The sequence below is a fragment of the Drosophila tropicalis genome, unplaced genomic scaffold, assembly GCF_018151085.1.
Source record: "Drosophila tropicalis isolate 14030-0801.00 unplaced genomic scaffold, ASM1815108v1 contig_859, whole genome shotgun sequence".
Classification (NCBI taxonomy): Eukaryota; Metazoa; Arthropoda; class Insecta; order Diptera; family Drosophilidae; genus Drosophila; species Drosophila tropicalis.
In genome coordinates, this window is record NW_027173353.1 from 1514578 (window position 1) to 1536338 (window position 21761).

At 38.4% G+C, this 21761-nt stretch overlaps 2 protein-coding genes across 2 annotated transcripts; both read left to right on the forward strand.

The window, feature by feature from the left end:
* The first annotated feature begins 4584 nt into the window (after positions 1-4584).
* LOC137582240 (uncharacterized) lies at positions 4585-6782 on the forward strand. The gene has a single exon (XM_068296704.1). It carries the CDS (start codon positions 4961-4963, stop codon positions 5201-5203), a length of 243 nt encoding a protein of 80 aa, XP_068152805.1. The 5' UTR covers positions 4585-4960; the 3' UTR covers positions 5204-6782.
* Positions 6783-12331: 5549 nt separating this feature from the next.
* On the forward strand, positions 12332-21258 carry LOC137582750 (uncharacterized). Its single transcript, XM_068297407.1, is given in 8 exon segments — positions 12332-12519; positions 12614-12740; positions 16632-17021; positions 17088-17815; positions 17884-18159; positions 18221-18382; positions 18385-20911; positions 20969-21258. Coding segments are annotated over 8 exon segments (4626 nt in total). The 5' UTR covers positions 12332-12374; the 3' UTR covers positions 21240-21258.
* The last annotated feature ends 503 nt before the right edge of the window (positions 21259-21761 follow it).

Sequence of the window (21761 nt, forward strand, 5' to 3'; positions counted from 1 at the left end):
AGCAGATGACGACAAAGTGTGGTGAGTTTATGCTTCAACACGAGTGCCAAGGAAATGATGATGGAGGTGGTGCCGCCTCGTAGTAGATGTGGGTGGTAATGGGCACTGGTAAGTTGTACGTGGTTCGTGTTACGTATCCTTAGCCACAATGTGTATCAACAACAGGTGGCTGCCGCTGTGGTTGTTGTAACTATGCTGCGATTTGGCAGCTTTACCATCTTGGCCCTGAGTTTGCCACTATCTTTCTCTCTCTCGCCGTGTCGGTGTCCGTGTGGTAATTGGCAAAGTCTGAAACAATATACTTTTCATCTTCTCTATTATGTTTATGGGTGAGTTGCAAAATCAAGGATTTAAAGCCTTTAGACTTTAGCTAGACTTAACGTAAGCATATATATATATGTAAATATTGCAGACTTCATTAGAAATATATCTAACCTGCAGGACAACACCTACGCTAAGGCCACTATTCCGAGAACAACCCACTCTTTCATATCTAGCATGTATGTGTGTATTCGTGTGTTTGTGTCCAACTATTTCTCATTTCGAATTGGAATATGTCAAGTTGGTGGAGCGCGCATTAGTCAAATGCAAAAAGAAGGCAAAACACTTTGTTAGTTCTGCCATTGGGCCTGGGAAAAAGCGACTGTTCCTCCATCTTTGTGGTGTTCTATCGCAAGAGAGGGCAAGCTAAACTGACAGCTTACAACATTAAATGACATGCAAGCAGTCGTGTCCTTCTTTATTTCTCTCGCTTTCTGTCCTTACATGCGCATCCTTTAACTGTAACATATCAAAAGCGAAAACGCCAAGGAATTTCTCAAAGCGGAATGCCAGATATCCATGTTGTTCGCAATGTCCTCAACGCCCATTGGGGGTTTAACATTTGTCCTGCAAAACGCATCCAGCTCCTTCGATTATCTATATGTTTTTCTTTTCTTTTTGCGTATTTTTGTTTCACATTCACCATAACTGAGCTGGGTTTAAAGTAAATATTAAAGAACTTAGAAGACGAGAATAATAACAAAAAAATTTAAGTAATTTATGGTTTAGGTCTATGATTTTTGTTTTAAACAATTTCAATGAATTTACTGGGTGTATCATTGTCAAATCCATCGACCAAACTCCTCACATTACACGGATGTTGTTGTTCTGCGTTAATTAGCCATATTGGAGAACGAAAAGTGGAAGCAGCAATGAAGCTATAAAGCCATCAAGCCATAGAACTCCTGCTGTTTTATTTAGTAGTAAATAGTTTAATTACGTAAAGCAAAAATCGTTTGCTAATTGGAAAATATTCACATTACATCTTGGCTTTTCCTAGCTACACTTGTAAGAAGCTAATGGCCTTCTATCCTGCTGGAGAGTGGTTAACGGGACGTATATGTAATCTATACACAGCATGAAATCGTTTGTGAAATGCTGAAACTGGGTAAATGAAATTGCATTGAGATTTGTGAAGCAATTACCAATTTACTAGAAAATAATACAAAATATTGCATGTTTATGGATTTCAATAATCAAAAAAAAAAGAAAGCAATTGTGGCATGACGTCAATCGACAATGTTTGCCATTCTATAAACAAAACAGAAAAGCCCTTTGTGATGATGATGATGAAAACTTGTTGGTAGAATTGAACCCACCATAACCACCATGGCCAATAGATCATAAATCATACACACACACACACACAGACATACACTGATAATAAGAACCATGGCTAAATGCTGTTAATGCGGCGTTTGTCTATAGCCTGGAAACAGAGGAGGAGTAAGCCAAACGGCTCGAAAGGCCGCCGCGTCATCGCACCGGAACAGGTTAATAAATTTCCCATCGGACTAATCGTATTCCATAGACTCATTAGGCGTTGCCAGCTGTCATATATGAAGGATATCATGAAATACATGCCACTACACACACACACACACACACACACACACACACACACATATGAACTCTGAGTTTGTGACCAGTGCGACCAAAAATCAAGTAATTTCAATTATTTTTATTTTTATTTTTGGTGTTCCAGAAGACAAGTTCAGCTATAAATCATCATCTGTGGCGGCTGGAAATCTAAGCAGTTGGCCAGACCAACGACGACGACAAAAAAAAAAAAAAACGAGCACCCAACCAGTTTTAGCCCACACCTACTCCAACACACAAACAGTGCAAACTTCCCACCAAAAAAAAAAAAAAAAAAAAATACTCAAAATGCATAAGCAAAAACATGAAAAAAAAATCACTAAAGAAAATATTTTTGTTCCAAAAATGTATAACCAAAGAACCGACTTTGTCGTATCCTTCAGCAAGGTGCAAATCTATAACTGTTAGTTTTGTTAGCCAAACCTGTTGCATTTAAGGCCAACTTTGGTGGCTCAGTAGGCGGGCTGATTTCAGCTTTTAACTTATTTTAAAGTAGAATATGTTTAACAAATCCTTCATCAGAGTTCCATTATTAAAACTACTTGCTTCTTGAAGGATTAGTCACATTGTCATTTCTTTAATTGTCCACCTGTTTAATATACCTCAAATAACATTATGGATATACGGTAAAGAAAAAGAGTAAGAAACAAAAAATGAAAATCACGATTTTTATGCAGGTTTTCGGAGATTTTTCCCACAACAAGTTTTCGTTAGTTTGTGTATATATATTTTTCTTCTCTTCAGCGTTTTTTTTTCTTCTTTATTTTAATTGATTCTGCGCTTGGGAAAAACGCAGTGCCCCATGTGCACTTGAGATCCAGATGAACTTATGTGGCGTTAGATATCAGGCAAACTAAAAGACAAGCTAGAAACATAAGAAAATATGCATTTTAGAAGATACTCCGGCGGCCAATGATGTACATAGATAGATAATAATATAATGGATACGTAAAGTATTTATTGTGTTCATTACAAGCCGGAAAGTCAGCCTAAAGAATGCTGCTTGGGCTCTTGGCCATCCATCCATCCATTTGGCCGTTTGTTGCCGTTGACACACTTTTCGTCATGCTCGCCCAAGAAGTAGGTGAGTGAGTGAGTGAATGAGGAGTGAGTGAAGTGATTGAGTGGGTACTACTCGGTGAATATACATATGTATATGTATGTGTGAACATTACGTTCTCCATTCTACGCTTCGCTGCATTGAAATTTCTTTTTTTTCGCTTTCTTTTCAAAGTCTACACAATTCTGTTGCAAACACTTGCGCTCTCTTGATCTCTCTCTTTCTCTCACTCTCTCTCTCTCTCTCTCTCTGTTTCTAGATTCTGCTTGTGTTCTGTCCACCCACTTATAAATGTTTCCATCTCTTTCTCTCTTGCTGTCTCTCTCTCTCTAGCACTGCGTGTGTGTTTCTCTTTCTCTCTCTCTCGCTCTCTCTCTCTCTTTTTGGTCTGTCATGTGTGTTTATGTGTATATGGGTCAATTCGAAGTTCTTGGAGAAAACTGGTCATACAAGTCTCGCGGCATAGGAAAGTGATATTTGCCCCACACAAAGCACATACATAGACACACACACCACACACACACCTGATCGAAAGCGAATGCGTTTTGGCCATTTCTCAACCATTTGGCCAACTTTATGTCATGTTAGAAAAATGCCAATTTATTTGAGGTCAGGTTCAGCTCTAGGTTTTTAATGTTCTATACCGTTTCAATTCACATTGCTTTTTCTTATGTAAATGTAAATGCAATTCGTTATACATATGTATACGAAGAGAAAAAACAACAACACAGACAGTAGTAGTTGTTGTTTTGTTTTGTTTTTTGTTGTTCAACCAAAAGGTGAATGAAACTTAATGAATGCCAGCAGCAGCAGCAGCAGCAACAAAAGCCGAGAGGCAACAGGTGAGCAGCAGTAGCGCTGCATTGCCTACTGATTTTCACCTGAGCGTGCCTTTGGAATTTGCAAATTGTTTTAAACACAATAACAACAGAAACTACAGAGAAAAAAAAATACCAAAGACGACGACGTAAAGATTACACAAGCGCAGCGTCAGCGATTATATGCATGCTGGAGGAGCAGGGGGTGTGGGGGCCAAGGAGGAGGATCGGTGGCTGGCAGTGGGTTCGAGGGTGGGCTAAAAGAGTAGAAGCAGAGATGAAGCGCGGTAGAGCGGTGAAGGAAGAGTCATTAGAAATAACTGTCGGTTGCAATCAAGAAAGCTCTCTCTCTCTCTATATACCTATACGCCTCCCCACCAACCCCAAAAACCATGGTCAGCCGCAGCAGCAGCAGTTGAGCTTCGTAAGCCGAAGCGCCAATTCACGATCCACGATCCACGATCAAGTGCTGCAAAGTGTAGAGAAATTTATCATTTCACTGCAACCAAAAAAAAAAAAAACAAGCAGAAAAAAATGTAACCACACTCGCACACACACACACACACACTCAGTAAAAACGATCGCAGAGCAGAGCAGCGCAAGTTTTGGGCTATAGTTTGAGGCTCACTCTGGTCTCCCATTTGCTCAGCAGCTGCTTGGATCCATCGCATATGGCTCTCTGTGGCTCTCCGGATTGCTCATCGTGTTGCTGCTGCTGCGACGACGACGGCAGCTGCTGCCACTGGCTGCTTGGGGTCTGGCCACAAAAACAACATCACAGTTTTTCGAAATTAGTTCTAGTGAGTCTGTGAAAGTGTGAGCGACTACGACTATCGGACGAGGCAACAAGAAAACTCGAAAAGCAGCAACAAAAAAAAAAAAAAATAAAAAACTAAAAAAAAAAACACACACACACAAACTCAAAATAAGAAGAAGATAGAAATCCCATCACAACAACAACTACATCAAACAGCGGAAATAACAAACGAATACATTTCTATCCAAGCGCGCGATCAATTGGCCAGAGACAAAAACGGACAAGCAACTGGACAATTTCTGATTGGTCAGAACGTGCCAAAATCAAAAAAAGAACAAACGTCATCAAGAACAGCAACAACAACCACGACACTCTCAAGAGAGCAGAAGAAGAACACGTGCAACAATGTCACATCAATGCAGCTGCGGACGCGATCTCAACAACAACTATGTATCCTATACGAGTGCCTATGCCAATGCGAATACAGGATTGGATCGCGAGGCCAATGCAAATGGCAGTGGCAAATCCACACAGCTAACGGCCAAGGTGATGTTTGGAACAGTTGGAGCCATCAAGGAGCTGCGCGACAAGGAGCAACAGCAATCAAGGCATGCGGCAACAACTCGAGCCGGTGAACGGCGCAACTGAAATTGGCTATGGCTATACGGAGACAAGTTAAGGATACTATAGTTGGAGTAGAAGATGGTGATACAGGTGTGACGTACATAAATAGGAACAGAAAGAAGGTAGCGAATGGAAATGAGAGATTGCTGGACAAGTGCTGTGCTAGTTGAGATTGGGTTTTGGATTTTATTAATGGGAGAAATCAATCAATAACAATGATGATGATGAAGCAGTTGCCCCATCCGCTGTCTACCCCCTATACCAGACCCCTCACCAAAACTTCCATAAAAAAAAAATAAATAAAACCGAAACTGCGTGTGGTCATGGTTAGAGAGGCTTAACACAACAACAAGAAATAATATAATAATAATAATAACAATAATAATAATAATATTTTCAAACAAAAGAAAAGAAAAAGTGGCAAAGAAAGAATTACATTCCGTATTTTTTCCAAAAGAAAAAGATGGAAATTTACAAGCCAATTGCAACTAACTTTATTAGATTCTTTTTTGTTTAAAAGAAACCCTCCTCGCTATATCCCTCTCGCTCTTGCTCTCTATCTATCTGTCTGTCTGTCTCTCTCTCTCTATCTATCTTATAACTTAAATAACTTCCTTTTTAAATTGTAAATTATTTCAATAATCATAATAATGCAACTTTAGCTGCTGTTCCTTAAGTTTCTCTACATCATTTGCTCTGACTTAAATGTAATTTTTTCCACTAGGGCTTTGTTTTTCGGGCATTAAAAACTCCTAAGAGATAAATTCGATGTAAATTGTTTATCATATTTATACATAGTGCAATACCTTAGCTATATATATATACACACATACACACACACACACACAAGCATAGGCATAGCTTTAAGTTTGTTTTAATTTTAAGCTCGAAAACACACACACACTCATATACACACACATAAACCTTACAACGTTGCCAGTTTTGGGGTCTGGAGATTTCCAGGTGCTACTTCTGTAGCTTAAAATGCTGAGCACGTAATGTAAGCGTACATATATACATCATACATACTTACAAATGTCAAATATATATATATATATGTATTAAAATATATATGTAAACATACATATATCAACTAATACTTAAACAATTGTTATATGGTTTATTTTTTTTTTTTGATAATTATCGTTGGTTTGTTTTTTTTTTTTTTTGTGTAAAATGTTTATCTTTTTATATCGGGCGGAACACAAACATCTTCTCTCTTCCCACAATAACGAAAACCCTCTTCCTCCCCATACCCATGTTCCCTGTGTTTGCTCAAGTGATTTTTGTGTACTAAAAAAGGAAATGCAATGAAATGGAATGAAATTTTTTTTTAATGAAATAACGATGCTGATGCCGATGTCGATGTCGATGTCTCTGTCACTGTAAATGGCTAAAATATATTAAGATTTTGTTTGGTAATAATACAAAAACGACCATGATCTATTCCAAGAGAAGCATCTGATATATATATATATATATATACATACATACCTAAATACATACATATACATACAGAAATATATTTATTATACATCTATTTATAATGTTAAACTTAACAAAAAAAAATGCAAATAAAAATCCACAACTTTTTCATAACGAATGTCTTTGAGGGGATTTGAAATTTCAATTAAAGAAACAATTGTTAAGGTAATTAGGAAATTATTTCGAGATTTGTGTTGTCTTTCCAATACTCTGTCAAATGGTAATTTCATTTATTTATTTTTGGGGAAATTCCATGCTTGTGTGTGTTAAAATTGTGAACGCTTTGTTTCGCCATGATCACAGCATTTCGAGCGTTTCCCAAATTGGTATCAACAATATTTAGTATTTCCATTAGCCTTATAAGTGATTTATGATCTTATTAAGTTCAGTTTCCTACACATTATTTGTCATCGAAATGGCGAAAGAGACAATAAATTGTTTCTTGGATAACATTTCTTTGTGGCCAAGAGAGAGAATATGATTTGGACAGTTAAAGGCAAGTAGCATGACTAAATCTCAAGACCCCACTTAAGCAAGGGTAATGGTAAGTGGAAAGGCTTATCAGGCAATGGCGTGGGCGTGAACCTTTATTTTTTGCTTCTTCTTTTTTTTTGTTGTTTCTCTGTTTTCATATCGTGTGAAAGTTAAGCAAAAAGAAAACAAAAAATTTCAAATAAATTATAAATTACAATACTCCAAAGAGCCAAAAGTAAAAATATGCGAAACGAAAGCGAAGTCTGTCAGAAGCAAAAGTCGCCGTCTCGATTCTTTTTGTCTACTTACCGCCATTCTTTCCATTTCTTTTGATTCTCTCACCATTTCCCTGTCTGCCTCTCTGTCTGTCTGTCTGTCTCTGCCTCTCACACTCTCTGACTCTCGCACACTCTACTTCTAATTATGTGCTGGTATTGGTGCGAGTTGAGTACGGTTCTTATGCTCGTAACAGTGACCCAGTCTCAGTCTCAACGTCTCTGCCGACTCTTTTGTCCGGCCTTTTTAGCATTTGCCTCTGCCCTGGCCTCTGCCTCTGTCGTCATCAAACATAGAATTAACGCCTACAACTTGAATTTCATTTGCCTCTCTCACGATAAATGCTTTTTGTGGATCAAAGTCAGCGGGATGTAATAGTTTGTTTGTTCCATTTTCCATTTTATCAGTATTTTTGTTTCTGCTTTGTTTTTGTAGCGTTCCATTCAATTGAATTCAATTGGACGAGTGCGTGTCTCTTGTCAAGCAAATTTATTTGCTTACGTATACTTAATTTACCATAAATGCACGTATACGTAATATTTTAGTTTACCTCCCAATTGATCATTGCTTTAGTTAAATTCCAATGAATAACTTAAATGTGGAGCGAATTGTTTAGCGATGATCATGGTGAATAGGAATGCTAATTGAATGTTCCTTGTCTTGACATTACACCAAATGAAATGTCATGTAATTCGCGTGATGCAACCAAAGTATTAAATAAGTAATCTTTACATTCATATTCTGAATAGATGATAAAAACATGGGTTGTTTTTTTTGCTTTAGTTATGATTTTCCATTTAAATTCTCTTTTAATTCTCGAATGCAACAATCTTGCTTTAATTTTAATTGAAAATTAAAGACTCCTAATTGTTAATCAATGTGATAAGTTGAGTTTATTTATGACTTTTTAATTTATTTAATTATCATTTAATTTTACGTTCGTCTGCCTCAATCAGCATCGAATTTTGAGGCTTTATAGGTATAAACATATTCATGTAAGTAGTAAAACTTTTATTTTTTTATTAAATAGTAACTATATTCAATACAAATTAATTAAGAGAGAGGATTTCAGATTATTAATAACTCAATGATCAATGAATAACTGAGAAACGTGGCATAAATACAGATAAAGAAGTCAAAATCAAAATCTTGCAAAGAAATCCAAAAAATAAAGTACACAAATTGACAAAAACATAACTAAAAATTAACTTTAGATAGTTAAAACAAATTTACAATTAATATTGTTTACCCTAATTTAATTATTGAATCTTTTTCATTAATGTTAAAGATGAAAACTAGAAGAGTTTGAAATGAATCTCCAAGTTAATCTACTAAATAAAAGATAAAATAAAGAATAAGATTTGATCTGGATTGATTTCGAATCTTTTTGTAACATTCTCTGTATTTTTACCGAAATCGAGCAATTAAAAAGAACAGAACAGAAATCAAAAATCAAATGGTTTCCCTCCGCATTTAAACCGCATTTCCATTTCTATTTTAAAGCTTTGCAATGCTGATGTCATCCATGCTCACATCTCCTATGCACATTATATATACACACTACTAGTATATGGTGTAGAACCCCCCCTTTGTTACCCCGCATTGACCCCTCCCCTGCTTCTTAAATGTCTGCTACTTCTTGTTGTTCCATCTAGTTGATCGCCTTTAGGTTTACCGCCTTTGTCTCTCTGACTCGTCGTTCTCCATTTCTGTGTATGTTGCTGTTTTTCTCTCTCTCTGTCTCTCCCTCTATCTGTCTCTCTGGCTTAGTGATTCTCAGATCTTTGTCTTTGGGGTTTTTTTTTATTTTGTTGTTGTTATTATTGTCACTTGGCTTTGGGTGATACATCACCATTGTAATTTATGAGGTGCAATTTTTACGATCTACCTTCCCTTTTGACCGGGCTAAGAGTAAAAGCATCTTGTCTTGTGCCAGGCAACATTTTTTTCTTGTCTCTTGTTGTTGTTGTTGCTGGTGGTGGTGTTGTTGTTTTTTCACTTTTTCTTGCATGTGCTTGTGGCAAGAACTTTCTCTTCTAATTGAAAGCAGTTCGATGGTGGCGGACGATAAGCAAGCAAACAAGCGATGGCATCCAGCTGGGCATCTTTGATGATGACGAACCGGCTCTATGTAGCTCTGGCTCAGACTCAGACTCTGACTCTTAGCTGGGGCATGAATGACGACGACAATGATCAACGGATCGATTGGAACCAACGATGGAACGGCGACAGGCCAACAATATAATATAGTAGTAATGGGAACTTTATGCGGCCTGAGGGCATTTAATCTTTTGATTTAAATACACACACACACACACACACTCAGACACACGCACAGAGTCACTGGTGGTGCGGTAGTGGAGGCGGTTGGAGGCGACGTTCGACATCGATAAGCGCCAACAAGTTGAAAATAAATAATAAATATTTAAAAGCGTTGAGAAAAAGAAAAAGGAAGCGGGTGTCGGTGGGAAGTGGCAAAGTGGAATTGGAGGCTACGAGAAACTGAATGAAAGCCACTAGAGAACTGGTCGCTTGCCTGGAAGATTTTTTGGTCTTGGTTATGGTCTTTTTTTTTTTTTCTTTGATTTTTTATATATTTTTCTTTTCTTTGGTTTTTTGTCTTCTTTGTAGCAGAGCTTAGTTGGCAGCAAGCAGCTTGTGGCCTGGCCTGGCTCTGACTTCGTTTGAGTCTGTTTCTTTTTGGCTTCTAATGGCAGCTGTAAGGTGAGAATCGATTTAGTTCGGTTTACGACGATCCAAGATACAAACGCAAAAAAGTTTCTGTTTGGATTGCTGCGCTGTGAAAAGTCAAATACATTCATAAGTTAGCCACATAAATTAAGGAACAGGATCACGACAATCAATCAAAAAATTATTACCAGAAAGTTGTCTAACCAATTGTGGCAAGTGTTAAGCATTTAAGAATTCAGAATTTTGCAAATTTAATAAAAAAAAAAAAAACAAAAAAATCAATTTCCGTTTAACATTAAACACTGATTAAGATTAATGCCGACTTGGCCATGTGTTGTTGCTGTTGTTGTTGTAGTGATTGTTGTTGGGAAAGTGAGCGTGTCTTCATGAGCAAAACGTTTGTGTCTGAACTAAAAAATTTCTCTAACTGCGCCAACAACTTCCTGACTGCACAAGCCCACCACAAATGGCTAATGGTGTGGGAGATCGTTGGAGGGGGGAGGCGGCTTATGCCGGTCTTAATGTTTATTAAATAAAAGGGCCTTATGCAAGTCTCAAGCACTTAACTTAATTGCATAATCTAGCAAAACAAACCATAAAACACAACAAAAATTTGTTTAAACAAATAGCTGCGATAATTATTTGTAGCGGCTTTTCCAAAGAGGTTCACTTTCAATGAAAATGCATTTTTCTCTTAACTCTACGCCCCTGCCCAGCAGCAAATGGAGCCACCTTCAGACATTATTACACTCACATAGTGTAAATTGTCTGCGCACTTGGAAAAAGCTCGAGAGCTAAAAACCAACTTAAAATATTAACATTCTGGACTTTTCTCTAAAACTGAGGGAACATCTTTGTAGGCTCTAGTTGTTGAATTAACACCAAAAAGAATGTAATTCGATTATTTTGATATTTCAGTTTGATTTCATAAGTAAACCTAGTCCAGAGTCTATTTACCAGAATTTTAAATGGGGGATGGAAAACCTTTTGCCACTTCGTATACTTCTAAATAAAGCTGCTAATTATAAATGTAAATTACTATCAAAGAAGTCTTATGTGGAATCCATTAAAACGAACTAAGTCATGGTTAACTTTTAGAAACATTCTGAATCATATTCTAGGAAGCAGAGCAGCGGTAGCTAATGTCATCATTTGCTTAATATTTGAGGAATTTCAGGATTTCCTTTCCCTGGCCTAAACCAGAATGTTTTAATTAAGAATTAATGAAGAGCAAGTCAGGCCAAATAACTAACAAAAGCTTACTATTTCCTACTTTGAAAGCACTTTTGGTATGTTAATGGCAATAAATTAAAGTTTCCGACATCAAATTTTGGATATTATTTGAAGTCGGTTAGAAATTGACAAATAGTGCACAATAACAATAATTTATAATAATTTGTTTTTGCGAATCTGTAAATATTGTTAGTTTTTCACCTGTTTTTGTTCATGTTTTTCTAATTTGCATTGAAACCAGAAAACCTTAGATTTTGGCCTAATCTGGCTTAATCCGTCACTGCACAAATCTGCATATAGAAAGAATACTTGGAAGGGGGGAGAGGAGTTTGGCACGCCCAATGCCAGTTATAAATTGTCCATTATGGATCATTATTTTAATTAGTCTGTGGGTAGTCTGGAAGAGAAACTAAATTGAATAATGGCCATTAGGCATAAGGAAAATACAATTACGAGCATTTCCATTGCTACAATTTCAGTTTTTTTTTTGCAGCAGCAGCAGCAACAGTTGCTGATGTAATCGAATGCCAATCGAATTGGCACTACATTGACGACTTAAGTCGTAACTTTTTTCAATAATTATTAAAGTTAATTTGCGAGTTTATTGATATAATTTTGTATGGTGATTCGTGGTTGTTATTTCTTTTCACAACTTTGATACCGGCCAATGAACAGAAATCAATGTTATTATTATTTTTAATTTGTCAATTTAACTGGGGGCTAGATAATATATTGCTAAATGAATGCTTATAGCAAATGTCATGCATTTTAATTAGTTATCCATAACATAAAGATTGAGATGCTAAGGGCAAATCCATTTTGCATATCAATTACGAGACGAAGACAATTGTTACTCTACAGTTATGACATTTTTCCAGAAGCCGACCGTTAGATGCTCGGAATGGTCCAGCAATTATTGGTTCTGCTGCTCCTGTTGATGACAACAATAATCCTTGGAGTGGATCAGAAATCGGACAATGAGAGTAAGCCACCCACAAAGGAGCTGCCCCGGCCACTGGCCCCACTGAAGAAGCTGATGCTACTCGACCATGCAAATAGTCGCAATGGTCGCTCACGACGTCCCACTCTGATGGATGTGGCTTTGCAGCAAAGTGTACGACAAGGATTGGATGCCATGACAGAGCTATATGGCAAAATACAGCCACAAATGCTGCGCAATGGTGTGTATGTGTATAGATATTTCAACCTTGAATACAAAACGAAAAAAATACCAAACCAAACCAACAAAACCAATAAAAACAAAAATCCAAAAAGGTCAAACACTGGAGGATAATCATCCGGCTGCAATGTTATCCCGTTTCAATGCCCCCACCATGGATACGGAGAGGCGAGAAATGGCCGCCTATGCAACTATCGCTGCTGCCAAGGCTTTCCGTAAAAAGTGAGTGAATTCCCAATGAATATGAAAGCAATCATCTACGGATGAGTTCATCAGCCGCAAATACTTACCACATATGCAGAAACAAGAAAAACAAAAAAACTCATCGTCATATGAAAAAAGTTTTTTCTTGGCCAAAAGCGAAAGCGAATAATCAAAAAAATCAAAGTGTACTTCAAATACAGACAATACTAGGGTGGGTAGGTGGTCGATATACATATGTATATGTACGTACATACATATATACAAGCAATATAGACAATTTAAAATATAGAAATTGTGGTTTTAGGATGCTTACACTTTTGGTACTTTTCAAATGAAATAAGTAAGTTTAAATGATATCACATAAAAATGTTCATATTATATATTATCAGTATAGGATATAGCCTGGAACTCGAACCCGCATCCCCGTTGTTCTGTTGCCTAAAGGATTGGGGCACTTAGACAACTCAACAACAACGAGGACTGCTCATATAACATATAATCATAATAATACCATTAAAAATATTGAACAAATTAGATAGAAAAACTGAAAAAGTGATATCATTGAAGAAAAAAGAGATGGTCTAGTTAGATTTTTTGTGAAAGAATAAATCTTGACCTTATAAAAATCTCAAAAACAGGAGAATAGACCGAGTTTAGAAAATATTGCTATAGGACAAATTTAGGATATTTTCTAACAAGGATATTGAGATTTTGAAATCTTACCAAGAAAAATAAATTGTCCAATCAAAAACCAGATTATTAGAGTCAAAGCGGAAAATGTGAAACGTCTTTCAGAAGTAAGTTAATTATATAGGATAAAACAGATGATAAAACAGATGATAAAAAGAAATAGAGAGAAAGAGAGACAGATCTCGAGGTATTGTAATTATTGACATTTTACTTCCTAGAACAATAAAATAAAGTTGGATTTCTATTTGAAATCTTTATTCAACTTTTGGTATATGCAACTATGTTGCTTTGATAGACACTTGAGCACGAGCCAAAAGTCATCTAATGTGGGTATAGCAAATAAAACAATAACCAATAATAAATTTATATATACATACATACACACAAATGCGTATACATATATATATAAACTGTTGACGCCTTCTCCTTACCAATTGACTGTTGGCAACTTTCTCGCTTGATTAACGAGTTCTACGACATTCGGCAATCGAATAACATCGCATCCATGGCAGCCCCTCCTCCTACACGCCTCCCCCAGTCCAAATGCAAAGCAATGCCTGGCTAATGAGTTGAAGTTGAAGTGCGCCACAAAAGTGCTCCAAAAATATACATACATATATGTAGCCAGATTCGTAGCCAAAACGTTCAGCAAGCGCTCAGCGAACTCTCCTCTCATTGACTAAAAGTCAACTTTCACTTTGACATTGAAATGCCACATACATAATTGCATGGTCCATAGCAATTCCAAACCCAAACCAACCCGATTCAGATTAAGCCAAATGTCTTGACTTGGCTTTGGCTTGGCATGGCCTGGGTGAAGGTAAATTAAAGCTTACCTGCCTGGGTTAAATGACCTCTTTGCGTCAAATAACAACGGAAATGGCACCAGACAATGCCATGGAAACTAAAAAAACATGAACTGTTGTTGTTGTTGCTGCTGCTGCTGCTGTTGTAGTTTTTCCAGTTTGCAAGTTTTCACTTTTCACAACAGGTTCGGTTTGCGTCTGGGAAAATCTCCGCAATTTTCCACACACATAAAAACGCATTAAATGAAACAAAAACTGAAAAGCCAGAACTTTCACCCAGACAAAACACAACAAAAAAAATATATAAAGAAATATATTTTAGTTAGTTTCAGGTGCAATGAGCTTTGACTTAAGGGAGACCAGCCAAATGTTTGGTCCTATGGAAAAGTAATTTTTATGTAATGGCAATCAATGAGCCATGCGAAACAAAAGTTTATTATGATTTTACATGGAAAATTGACCACAAAATGAAAAGTAATTCAACTAAAGGCAACTCACAACAATATTTCGAAACCTTTTTCTCGGATGGAGCTGGAATAAACATACATTTTAATTGAGCCTAGACCTAGGAATGATACTTCTAATTCCTAGAGTCAAATATACATAGAAACTTACCTAATCTTTTAAACAAAAAGGGAACTAATAAGATGTCAGCAACAAATATTTAGGAAATATTTGTTTATCTATTGCTGTTATTTGCTTGCCCAAAATCAAAAACAACAAAACAAGAAAAAAACATTACGAAACCAACAACATGTTCAGTTTAATTAAAAGTCATCATCATCATCATCATGATGGTTTTCATCATTGAATCGATATCGATCGATGATGTGACCAAGATGTTGAGCTCGTTAATAATGCCAAAAGCAGCATTTAGCCAAATTAGAAGAAAGCGAATGAACGTCAGCAAAACTCTGCAATTATACATATGGACATGCCTCTAACATATATAACCAAGCGACAAGAAACGTTAGACACAAAAATAAATAACCAATGAAAAACCTCTAGAGCTCAGAGCTCAGAGCTCTGGCTCCTCCACTCTTTGACTCTTCGTTGAAGTATTCGCAATTTGATTACATCAAAACAGCGAAAGGCAACAAAAAAAAAAAAAAAAAAACGAAGACAAAGCTTAAACTCTGCGACTGATATGCTCAAGAAAAAAAAACAACCGAAAAAAAAATCAAAACATGACGCGACTTTCGTTTTCTACAAAGCGTCAAGAGGCACACGAATTCGGCCTCAAGCTCTGTGAGCCATATGAAAGTCTTTTTTTATCGCCAGAGTTCAATGAACGCTGCTGCGGCTGCGCTTTTTTTTCTCTCTCTACCTCTCCCTATCTCTCTCTCTGTCTCTCTGAGTCTCTCTCTCTCTATCTTTCCCCTTCTCCCTTTAGTTGTGTGTACCTACGTATGATTGACATAAATTACGCATACGCCACATGCACTGGGAAGTTTTTGTTTAATTTTAACCCTTTTATCACTTAATAATTGTAATTAAATTTAAAGTGAACCATGAAAATAAACAACGCAAATCAGATTAATGTCTGGCGAAGCTGAAAACGTGAGAAAAACATTTCCACTTTCACCCGTTCGTAGAGTCAAAAAGAAAACTGGAAAAACTTTGCATCTACAAAAGCTTTAAACAACAATTACACGACATCTTTATACCCTCTCCAAATGTTGTTTCCATTAAAAAGGAAATTTTCAAAGAAAATGAAGTAGTTTGCATGTGACTTGATTATTAATCATATTCTATTTATAATCTCTATAAGATTAGTCTTTCGAAGCAAGTCCTTAAATTTTGTTATGAATCTAATTAGATTCTGAGATCTTTAATCTAAGGCAATCAAATAAAATATATTTCACTTAGGCACCCTATATCAAAATTATAGTATTAGTTAGGCGTTAGTTATTATTATTAATTAAAAGGCACAATGAGACAAGTTTCTTGGTATTTGCATGTTTCATGATCTATTCATTATACCTTAATTCAGATTTTTTTTCGGGAAAAGTAACAAAAAAAATATATATATATAAAAACTTACTAATAAATGCAGCAAATGGAAAGCAAAAGCGGTTAAATTAAAGTCAGCGTTTCTTATGCGACACACACAAACACACTGCACACACATACACACACATACATACACACTGTGACAAGAGGAAACGCAACTCGCTTTAATACGTTGATGGGGATACCCATCTTAACGCCACCAGCAACGAACTCGTTTCCAAACTCCACTCAGCTTTATACGTTTTATAAATAGAAGCCACCATCGTTGGCCAGGCAGCACTCGAAGGCAAAGTTTGAACGTGCTGGCATGTCGTCGGCGACATGGAGCCATTACCAGGATCCCAAGCAGGATCCTAAGCAGGATCTGGAGATAAATTAACTTCAGTTATTGTTTTAATAGTTTTCAGCACATAGATGAATTGGCCCGCCAATCGCATGCACACAAAATCTCATTACGTCGCACGGCGTTGGAAGCCTTGTGTCCGCCACGTGATCCACCCTCATGTATGCCAGCCTCGGAACGTTATCGCACCCATGATGGCACCTGCAATAATAAACGTCGACCCCGCTGGGGTGCTGCCCAGATGCCATTTAATCGCTTTCTGCCGCCAGAATATGGCGATGGGGTCGATAGTGTGCGCAGCTCCACGGATGGCAGTCCATTGTCTTCATCGCGATTCGTTAGCCTGCTGGTCCATGGATCTAGAGAGGGTGAGGCACCCTTGACAATAATGATAGCCCAGTGGGGACAACTGCTGGATCATGATCTGACTTCAACGGCACAACCACGGTAAGAAGATAGTCTACCATTCTATGAAACGGACAAACAATTACTCAATTTTGTTTACATTTTTAGCTCAATTAATGGTTCAATACCAAGTTGTTGTGGCGGAAATGACTTTCATCCGTCATGCTTTCCCATCAAGGTGCCACTTGATGATCCGTGGCTGGCACCACTCAAAGTGCGTTGCCTGGAGTTTTTAAGATCAGCTCCGGCCCAGCGTAGGGATTGTGTTCTATCTTGGAGGGAACAAACCAATCAGGTCACCTCCTACATTGATGCATCGCCAATTTACTCGAACAGTGCCAAATCTTCGGATAATGCTCGCGTCTTTCGTCATGGGCTGCTAATCTATGGTCGTGGTAATCCCGCCGAGGATGTGTGTCAGCGTGGAGCCATTGCCACCAAATGTATACGCTCGGGCGATGGACGTAGCAGTGAGCAACCTGGCCTATTGGCCATGCATCACGTCTGGGTTGGTGAGCACAATCGCATTGCATTGGAGATAAGTGAACTCAATCCGCATTGGAGTGATGAGAAAATCTACCAGGAGACTCGACGAATTGTGGGCGCCATGTTCCAACATATTACCTATCGAGAGTTTCTACCCGTAATCTTGGGTCGTGAAGTGTGCAAACTCTTTGATCTCGATCTGTTGTCCACAGGCTACTATGAAGGCTACGATGCAAAGGTTAATCCAACGGTTGCCAATGCCTTTGCAGCAGCTGCTTTTCGTTTTGGTCATTCTCTGGTGCAAAATTCTTACACTCGATGCGATCGGCATCACAATGTGATCAATAATAGTGAGTTGAAAATTTAAATTGTGGAACATGAATGCCATCAATGAATCAGTTAATCTCCCACCACGTAGATGTTAGTCTTCATGAGGAGTTCCAGAGTGGAGATATTGGTTCAGCGGGCTCTTTGCATCGTCTACTCCGTGGATTGGCCACCCAACGTGCTCTGAAACGTGATGAGTTTATTACACCCGAGTTGACAAATCATCTTTTCCAAACGACTGGTTTCCCCTTTGGTCTGGATTTGGCTGCCATTAATATACAACGCGGACGAGATCATGGTATAGCTCCCTATACCTCCTGGCGTGTGCCCTGTGGGCTGAGTCCCATACACAGCTGGGATGATTTTGGTAACTGTGGCTTAGAATCACATATTAGATTAAATTTCTTACCATCTCATTTCTTTTATAGCCAATGTAGTGGGTCCAGAGTCGGCAAAGCGTATTGGTCATGCTTATCGGAGTATTCATGACATTGATCTTTTTGTGGGTGGAATAGCTGAACGTCCTGTAGTCGGTGGATTGGTTGGACCTACATTTGCCTGCATCATTGCCCAACAATTCAGCAACTCCCGTCGGGGGATCGCTTTTGGTATGAGAATGCCGGCTTTGAGAGCTCTTTCACACCAGCCCAATTGCATTCTCTGCGCCGTGTATCATTGGCTCAGGTTCTCTGTCGTGCTGTCGGTGGTGGCACCTTTCAACCACATATCTTCATACCAGCCGAGTTTACGGACAATGAACGTCAAACCTGCGGCACTGGTGTCTTATCGCCAATTGATCTTAGCCCTTGGCTTGAGCAAGATCCATTTGCGGCACCGGCACCGTCAGCGGCACAAGCTGATCAGGTTTTCAATATCATTAAAGAGGACAAGGCTGGCTTCTCGAATCGCATAAAGCCGGTTAGGCTGCCCCAGGTGGAGTTCAGTGCCAATTCGGCGAATGGTATCCATCGACCAGCGACAACGACGAATGGCAATGCCAGTAAAGTTAGTGACAAACTCGATCTAAAACGCAAGACTAGCCAGACGATAACAACACAGACCAACAACAACAACAACAATAGACGCAAGACAACAGCGACCCAAAAGCCAGTAAATGGCATTAACAACAAATTGGACAAATCTCCCAAAATAACTATAAATATTAAGAACATCAATATACGAAAACAAGATGGAACAACACCCAAGCGCAAAGTGATTATAAATAATGTGCCCATAGAGTTGAGAAGCGCTGTAAACGGAAATGCAACGGTTGCGGACGATGAGACCGAAACTGATCCGACTATGGACGACACGGAAAGTGAAACGGAAGTCGACGACGACAAAGACCAACTAGAATCAAGGGCAGCTGATGTGGAGTTAGGGACGACAGAGCAAACTATACCAACAACTACGACTAGACGAGAACTAGACCCAGATGAGACGTCCACAAATGCCAACGACTTACGAGAACCACGTAGTCTAACTGACTCTAAGACACTAGACTTTCGACTGTTGCACTTGATACGCAATCATACAACTTTACAGACTTCATCTACCACGTCCATTAGCAAGGCACGATCGACTCGAACTACCCAGTTTCCGAAATTCCAAAAGACAACAACTAAACGTGTCCAAGAGCTACGAAGTCAATACCAAAGTAGACCCATCTATACGAGACCACAGAAGGTTGTGGTCAATGGACCAAATGCCGATCAGTACGAGATTGAAATCAATATAAGACAAACGAACAAGAGTCCTGTGACGCGACCAGAATATTCTGACTACACGACAGTTTACAAACCCTTTAACAACAACAACAACAACAACCACAATAACTACGACACCAACTATGCTCCACATTATGTGGATTATGCCAGCACCACGGCAATTCCGCCCAATTACGGTTACTATGCACAAAAGTTGACAAAACCACCGACCATTATCTATCTGAACGATAGCGATGACAGACGACAGACCACGACAAGAGCACCGAATATATTTCAAAATTTTCTGACTTTTGCGACGAATGGTTTCAATCCGAATGCAAATGCCAATCGACGACCAACGACAGTACGTCCAAGTGTAGAGCGTCCGCAGTTTAATTCGTATGTGATCAACAGTCCACTTAGTGGTCACGGGTCTACCATTTCATCGTCCGCCTCGCCGTACGCTCCCAGGCCGCCTTCAGTGCCATCGGTGTCCTCTTATCCAGTTTCGACTAGCTCACAAATAGGTGGAAATCCACAATCAGGTTATCTTCATGCCTCCAGCAGTGCCGTGAGTGCAGGCCATTTTGGCAGCATATCCGGAGTGGCTAGTGCCAATGGGGCGGACAGTACATTCAGCTTTAATATAAGACCACGACCATCAAATCCGCAAACGATTCATAGCCCAGCTAACTCCTATGGCCTGGCATCACAATCCCCCTACAAGCCAGACCATCCGTACGGACAAAACGAACTGTACTATGACCGTGAAATAAGTCCAGACAATCCGAATCCGAGTCCTTTTTCCACTTCCGTAGCTAGACCGCACACTCAGACGTATTTTGGACGGACACCCGAACTGAAGGAGGCCAACAACAACGAACTTACCAATCCCGATCACAAACTGGACATACAAGACTATGACTATCTGACACGTACTCTAGCCAATGTCACCGAGGATCAGAGCAAAGAAGACGACAGTAAAGAGACCGACGACTATACATACGATGATGACGAACCGAACAATAACTTGGAGGCACAGGCCTCGCGAAAGAATCAGCTGCAGTTGGATAAATTAAAGGACACGACAAACTCAACCAATAACGCAACCCAACTAGACGACAATTATGTTTTGCCTGTGCTAAAGAACAATACCTTGACCAAGTATGTGACAGAAATGCCCAAACCCATAGTGTCTACTCCCTCCTCTTCACGTAGTACGACCAACAGCAAGGTGACAGTTTTCCCTGACAGTTTGGCCAAGCAATTGGCCAATGGTATTTTAGCCGACACAGATGACTATGACGATAGGACATTAGCAGAACCTGGGTCACTAAAAAAGCAAGCCACAAAGTTAGCCCAATTGGCAAATGTGGCTTTTGCTCCAATTACAGTGCTAACTAAACCAGACAGGTGAGAATCAATTAAAGCCGATTAAAACAATTAAAATAAATTTACGTTGCCATACAGACCAGACAACTGGGTGATCTATAATAAGGCTAGTGAAGAACCACCTTTGCCCCAACCGCCAGTTGTTAGCATGGAGGATGTGGCGCCCACAGGAGAAGTTCCAACACCCATTAAAAGGCTACAAAATGCACTACTTAAGCCAACAATTAAATTAGACACAACTACAACAACAACTGCGGCAGATGTTGAAGTAAAATCGGATCTAAGTGAAACAACTACAACTCAAATTTCAACGATAGAAGAAACAACATTAATCTCTGCTCGTAACTAGTATGCCAAATTAGTCTATACTAAACCTATGTACACTATTTATTTATTGCAAACTCACTTGAAATAAACTAGAGTAAACACTTTTAATATAGTTTCCAGTTAAAATAATTAAATCTGAATATTAGCAAGCTGATTGAATAGACCATTTAAAAGGCTATTATATCTGAATATAGAAATTGATATTATCTTACTAAAACAATCTAAAGTTATTTCAAATACAAAATTGATCTTTAAGTATATTTGGACTTGGGATATTCAGTTATCGGATAGAATATCTAATTACAAATGGATATTTATCAAGATTTAAAGTTATATTCCTGCCTAGATTCGCATAGATTGCTTGGTTCATAAGAATCTTCATGAAATAAGAGAGTAAACGATTTCTTGCTTCCACTTAATTACAAATTAAGTAAAATTCAGATAAAACAATCACCACGAAAACAATTATTTCTTTAACAAAACTTACTTATTGACTAATGGAACATTACATATATTTCAAAGCTCTTTTTCACTATTCTGTCAA

What these genes read in the sequence shown, in the direction of transcription:
- LOC137582240 (XM_068296704.1), top strand. Translation starts at nt 4,961, where the DNA reads ATGTCACATCAATGCAGCTGCGGACGCGATCTCAACAACAACTATGTA.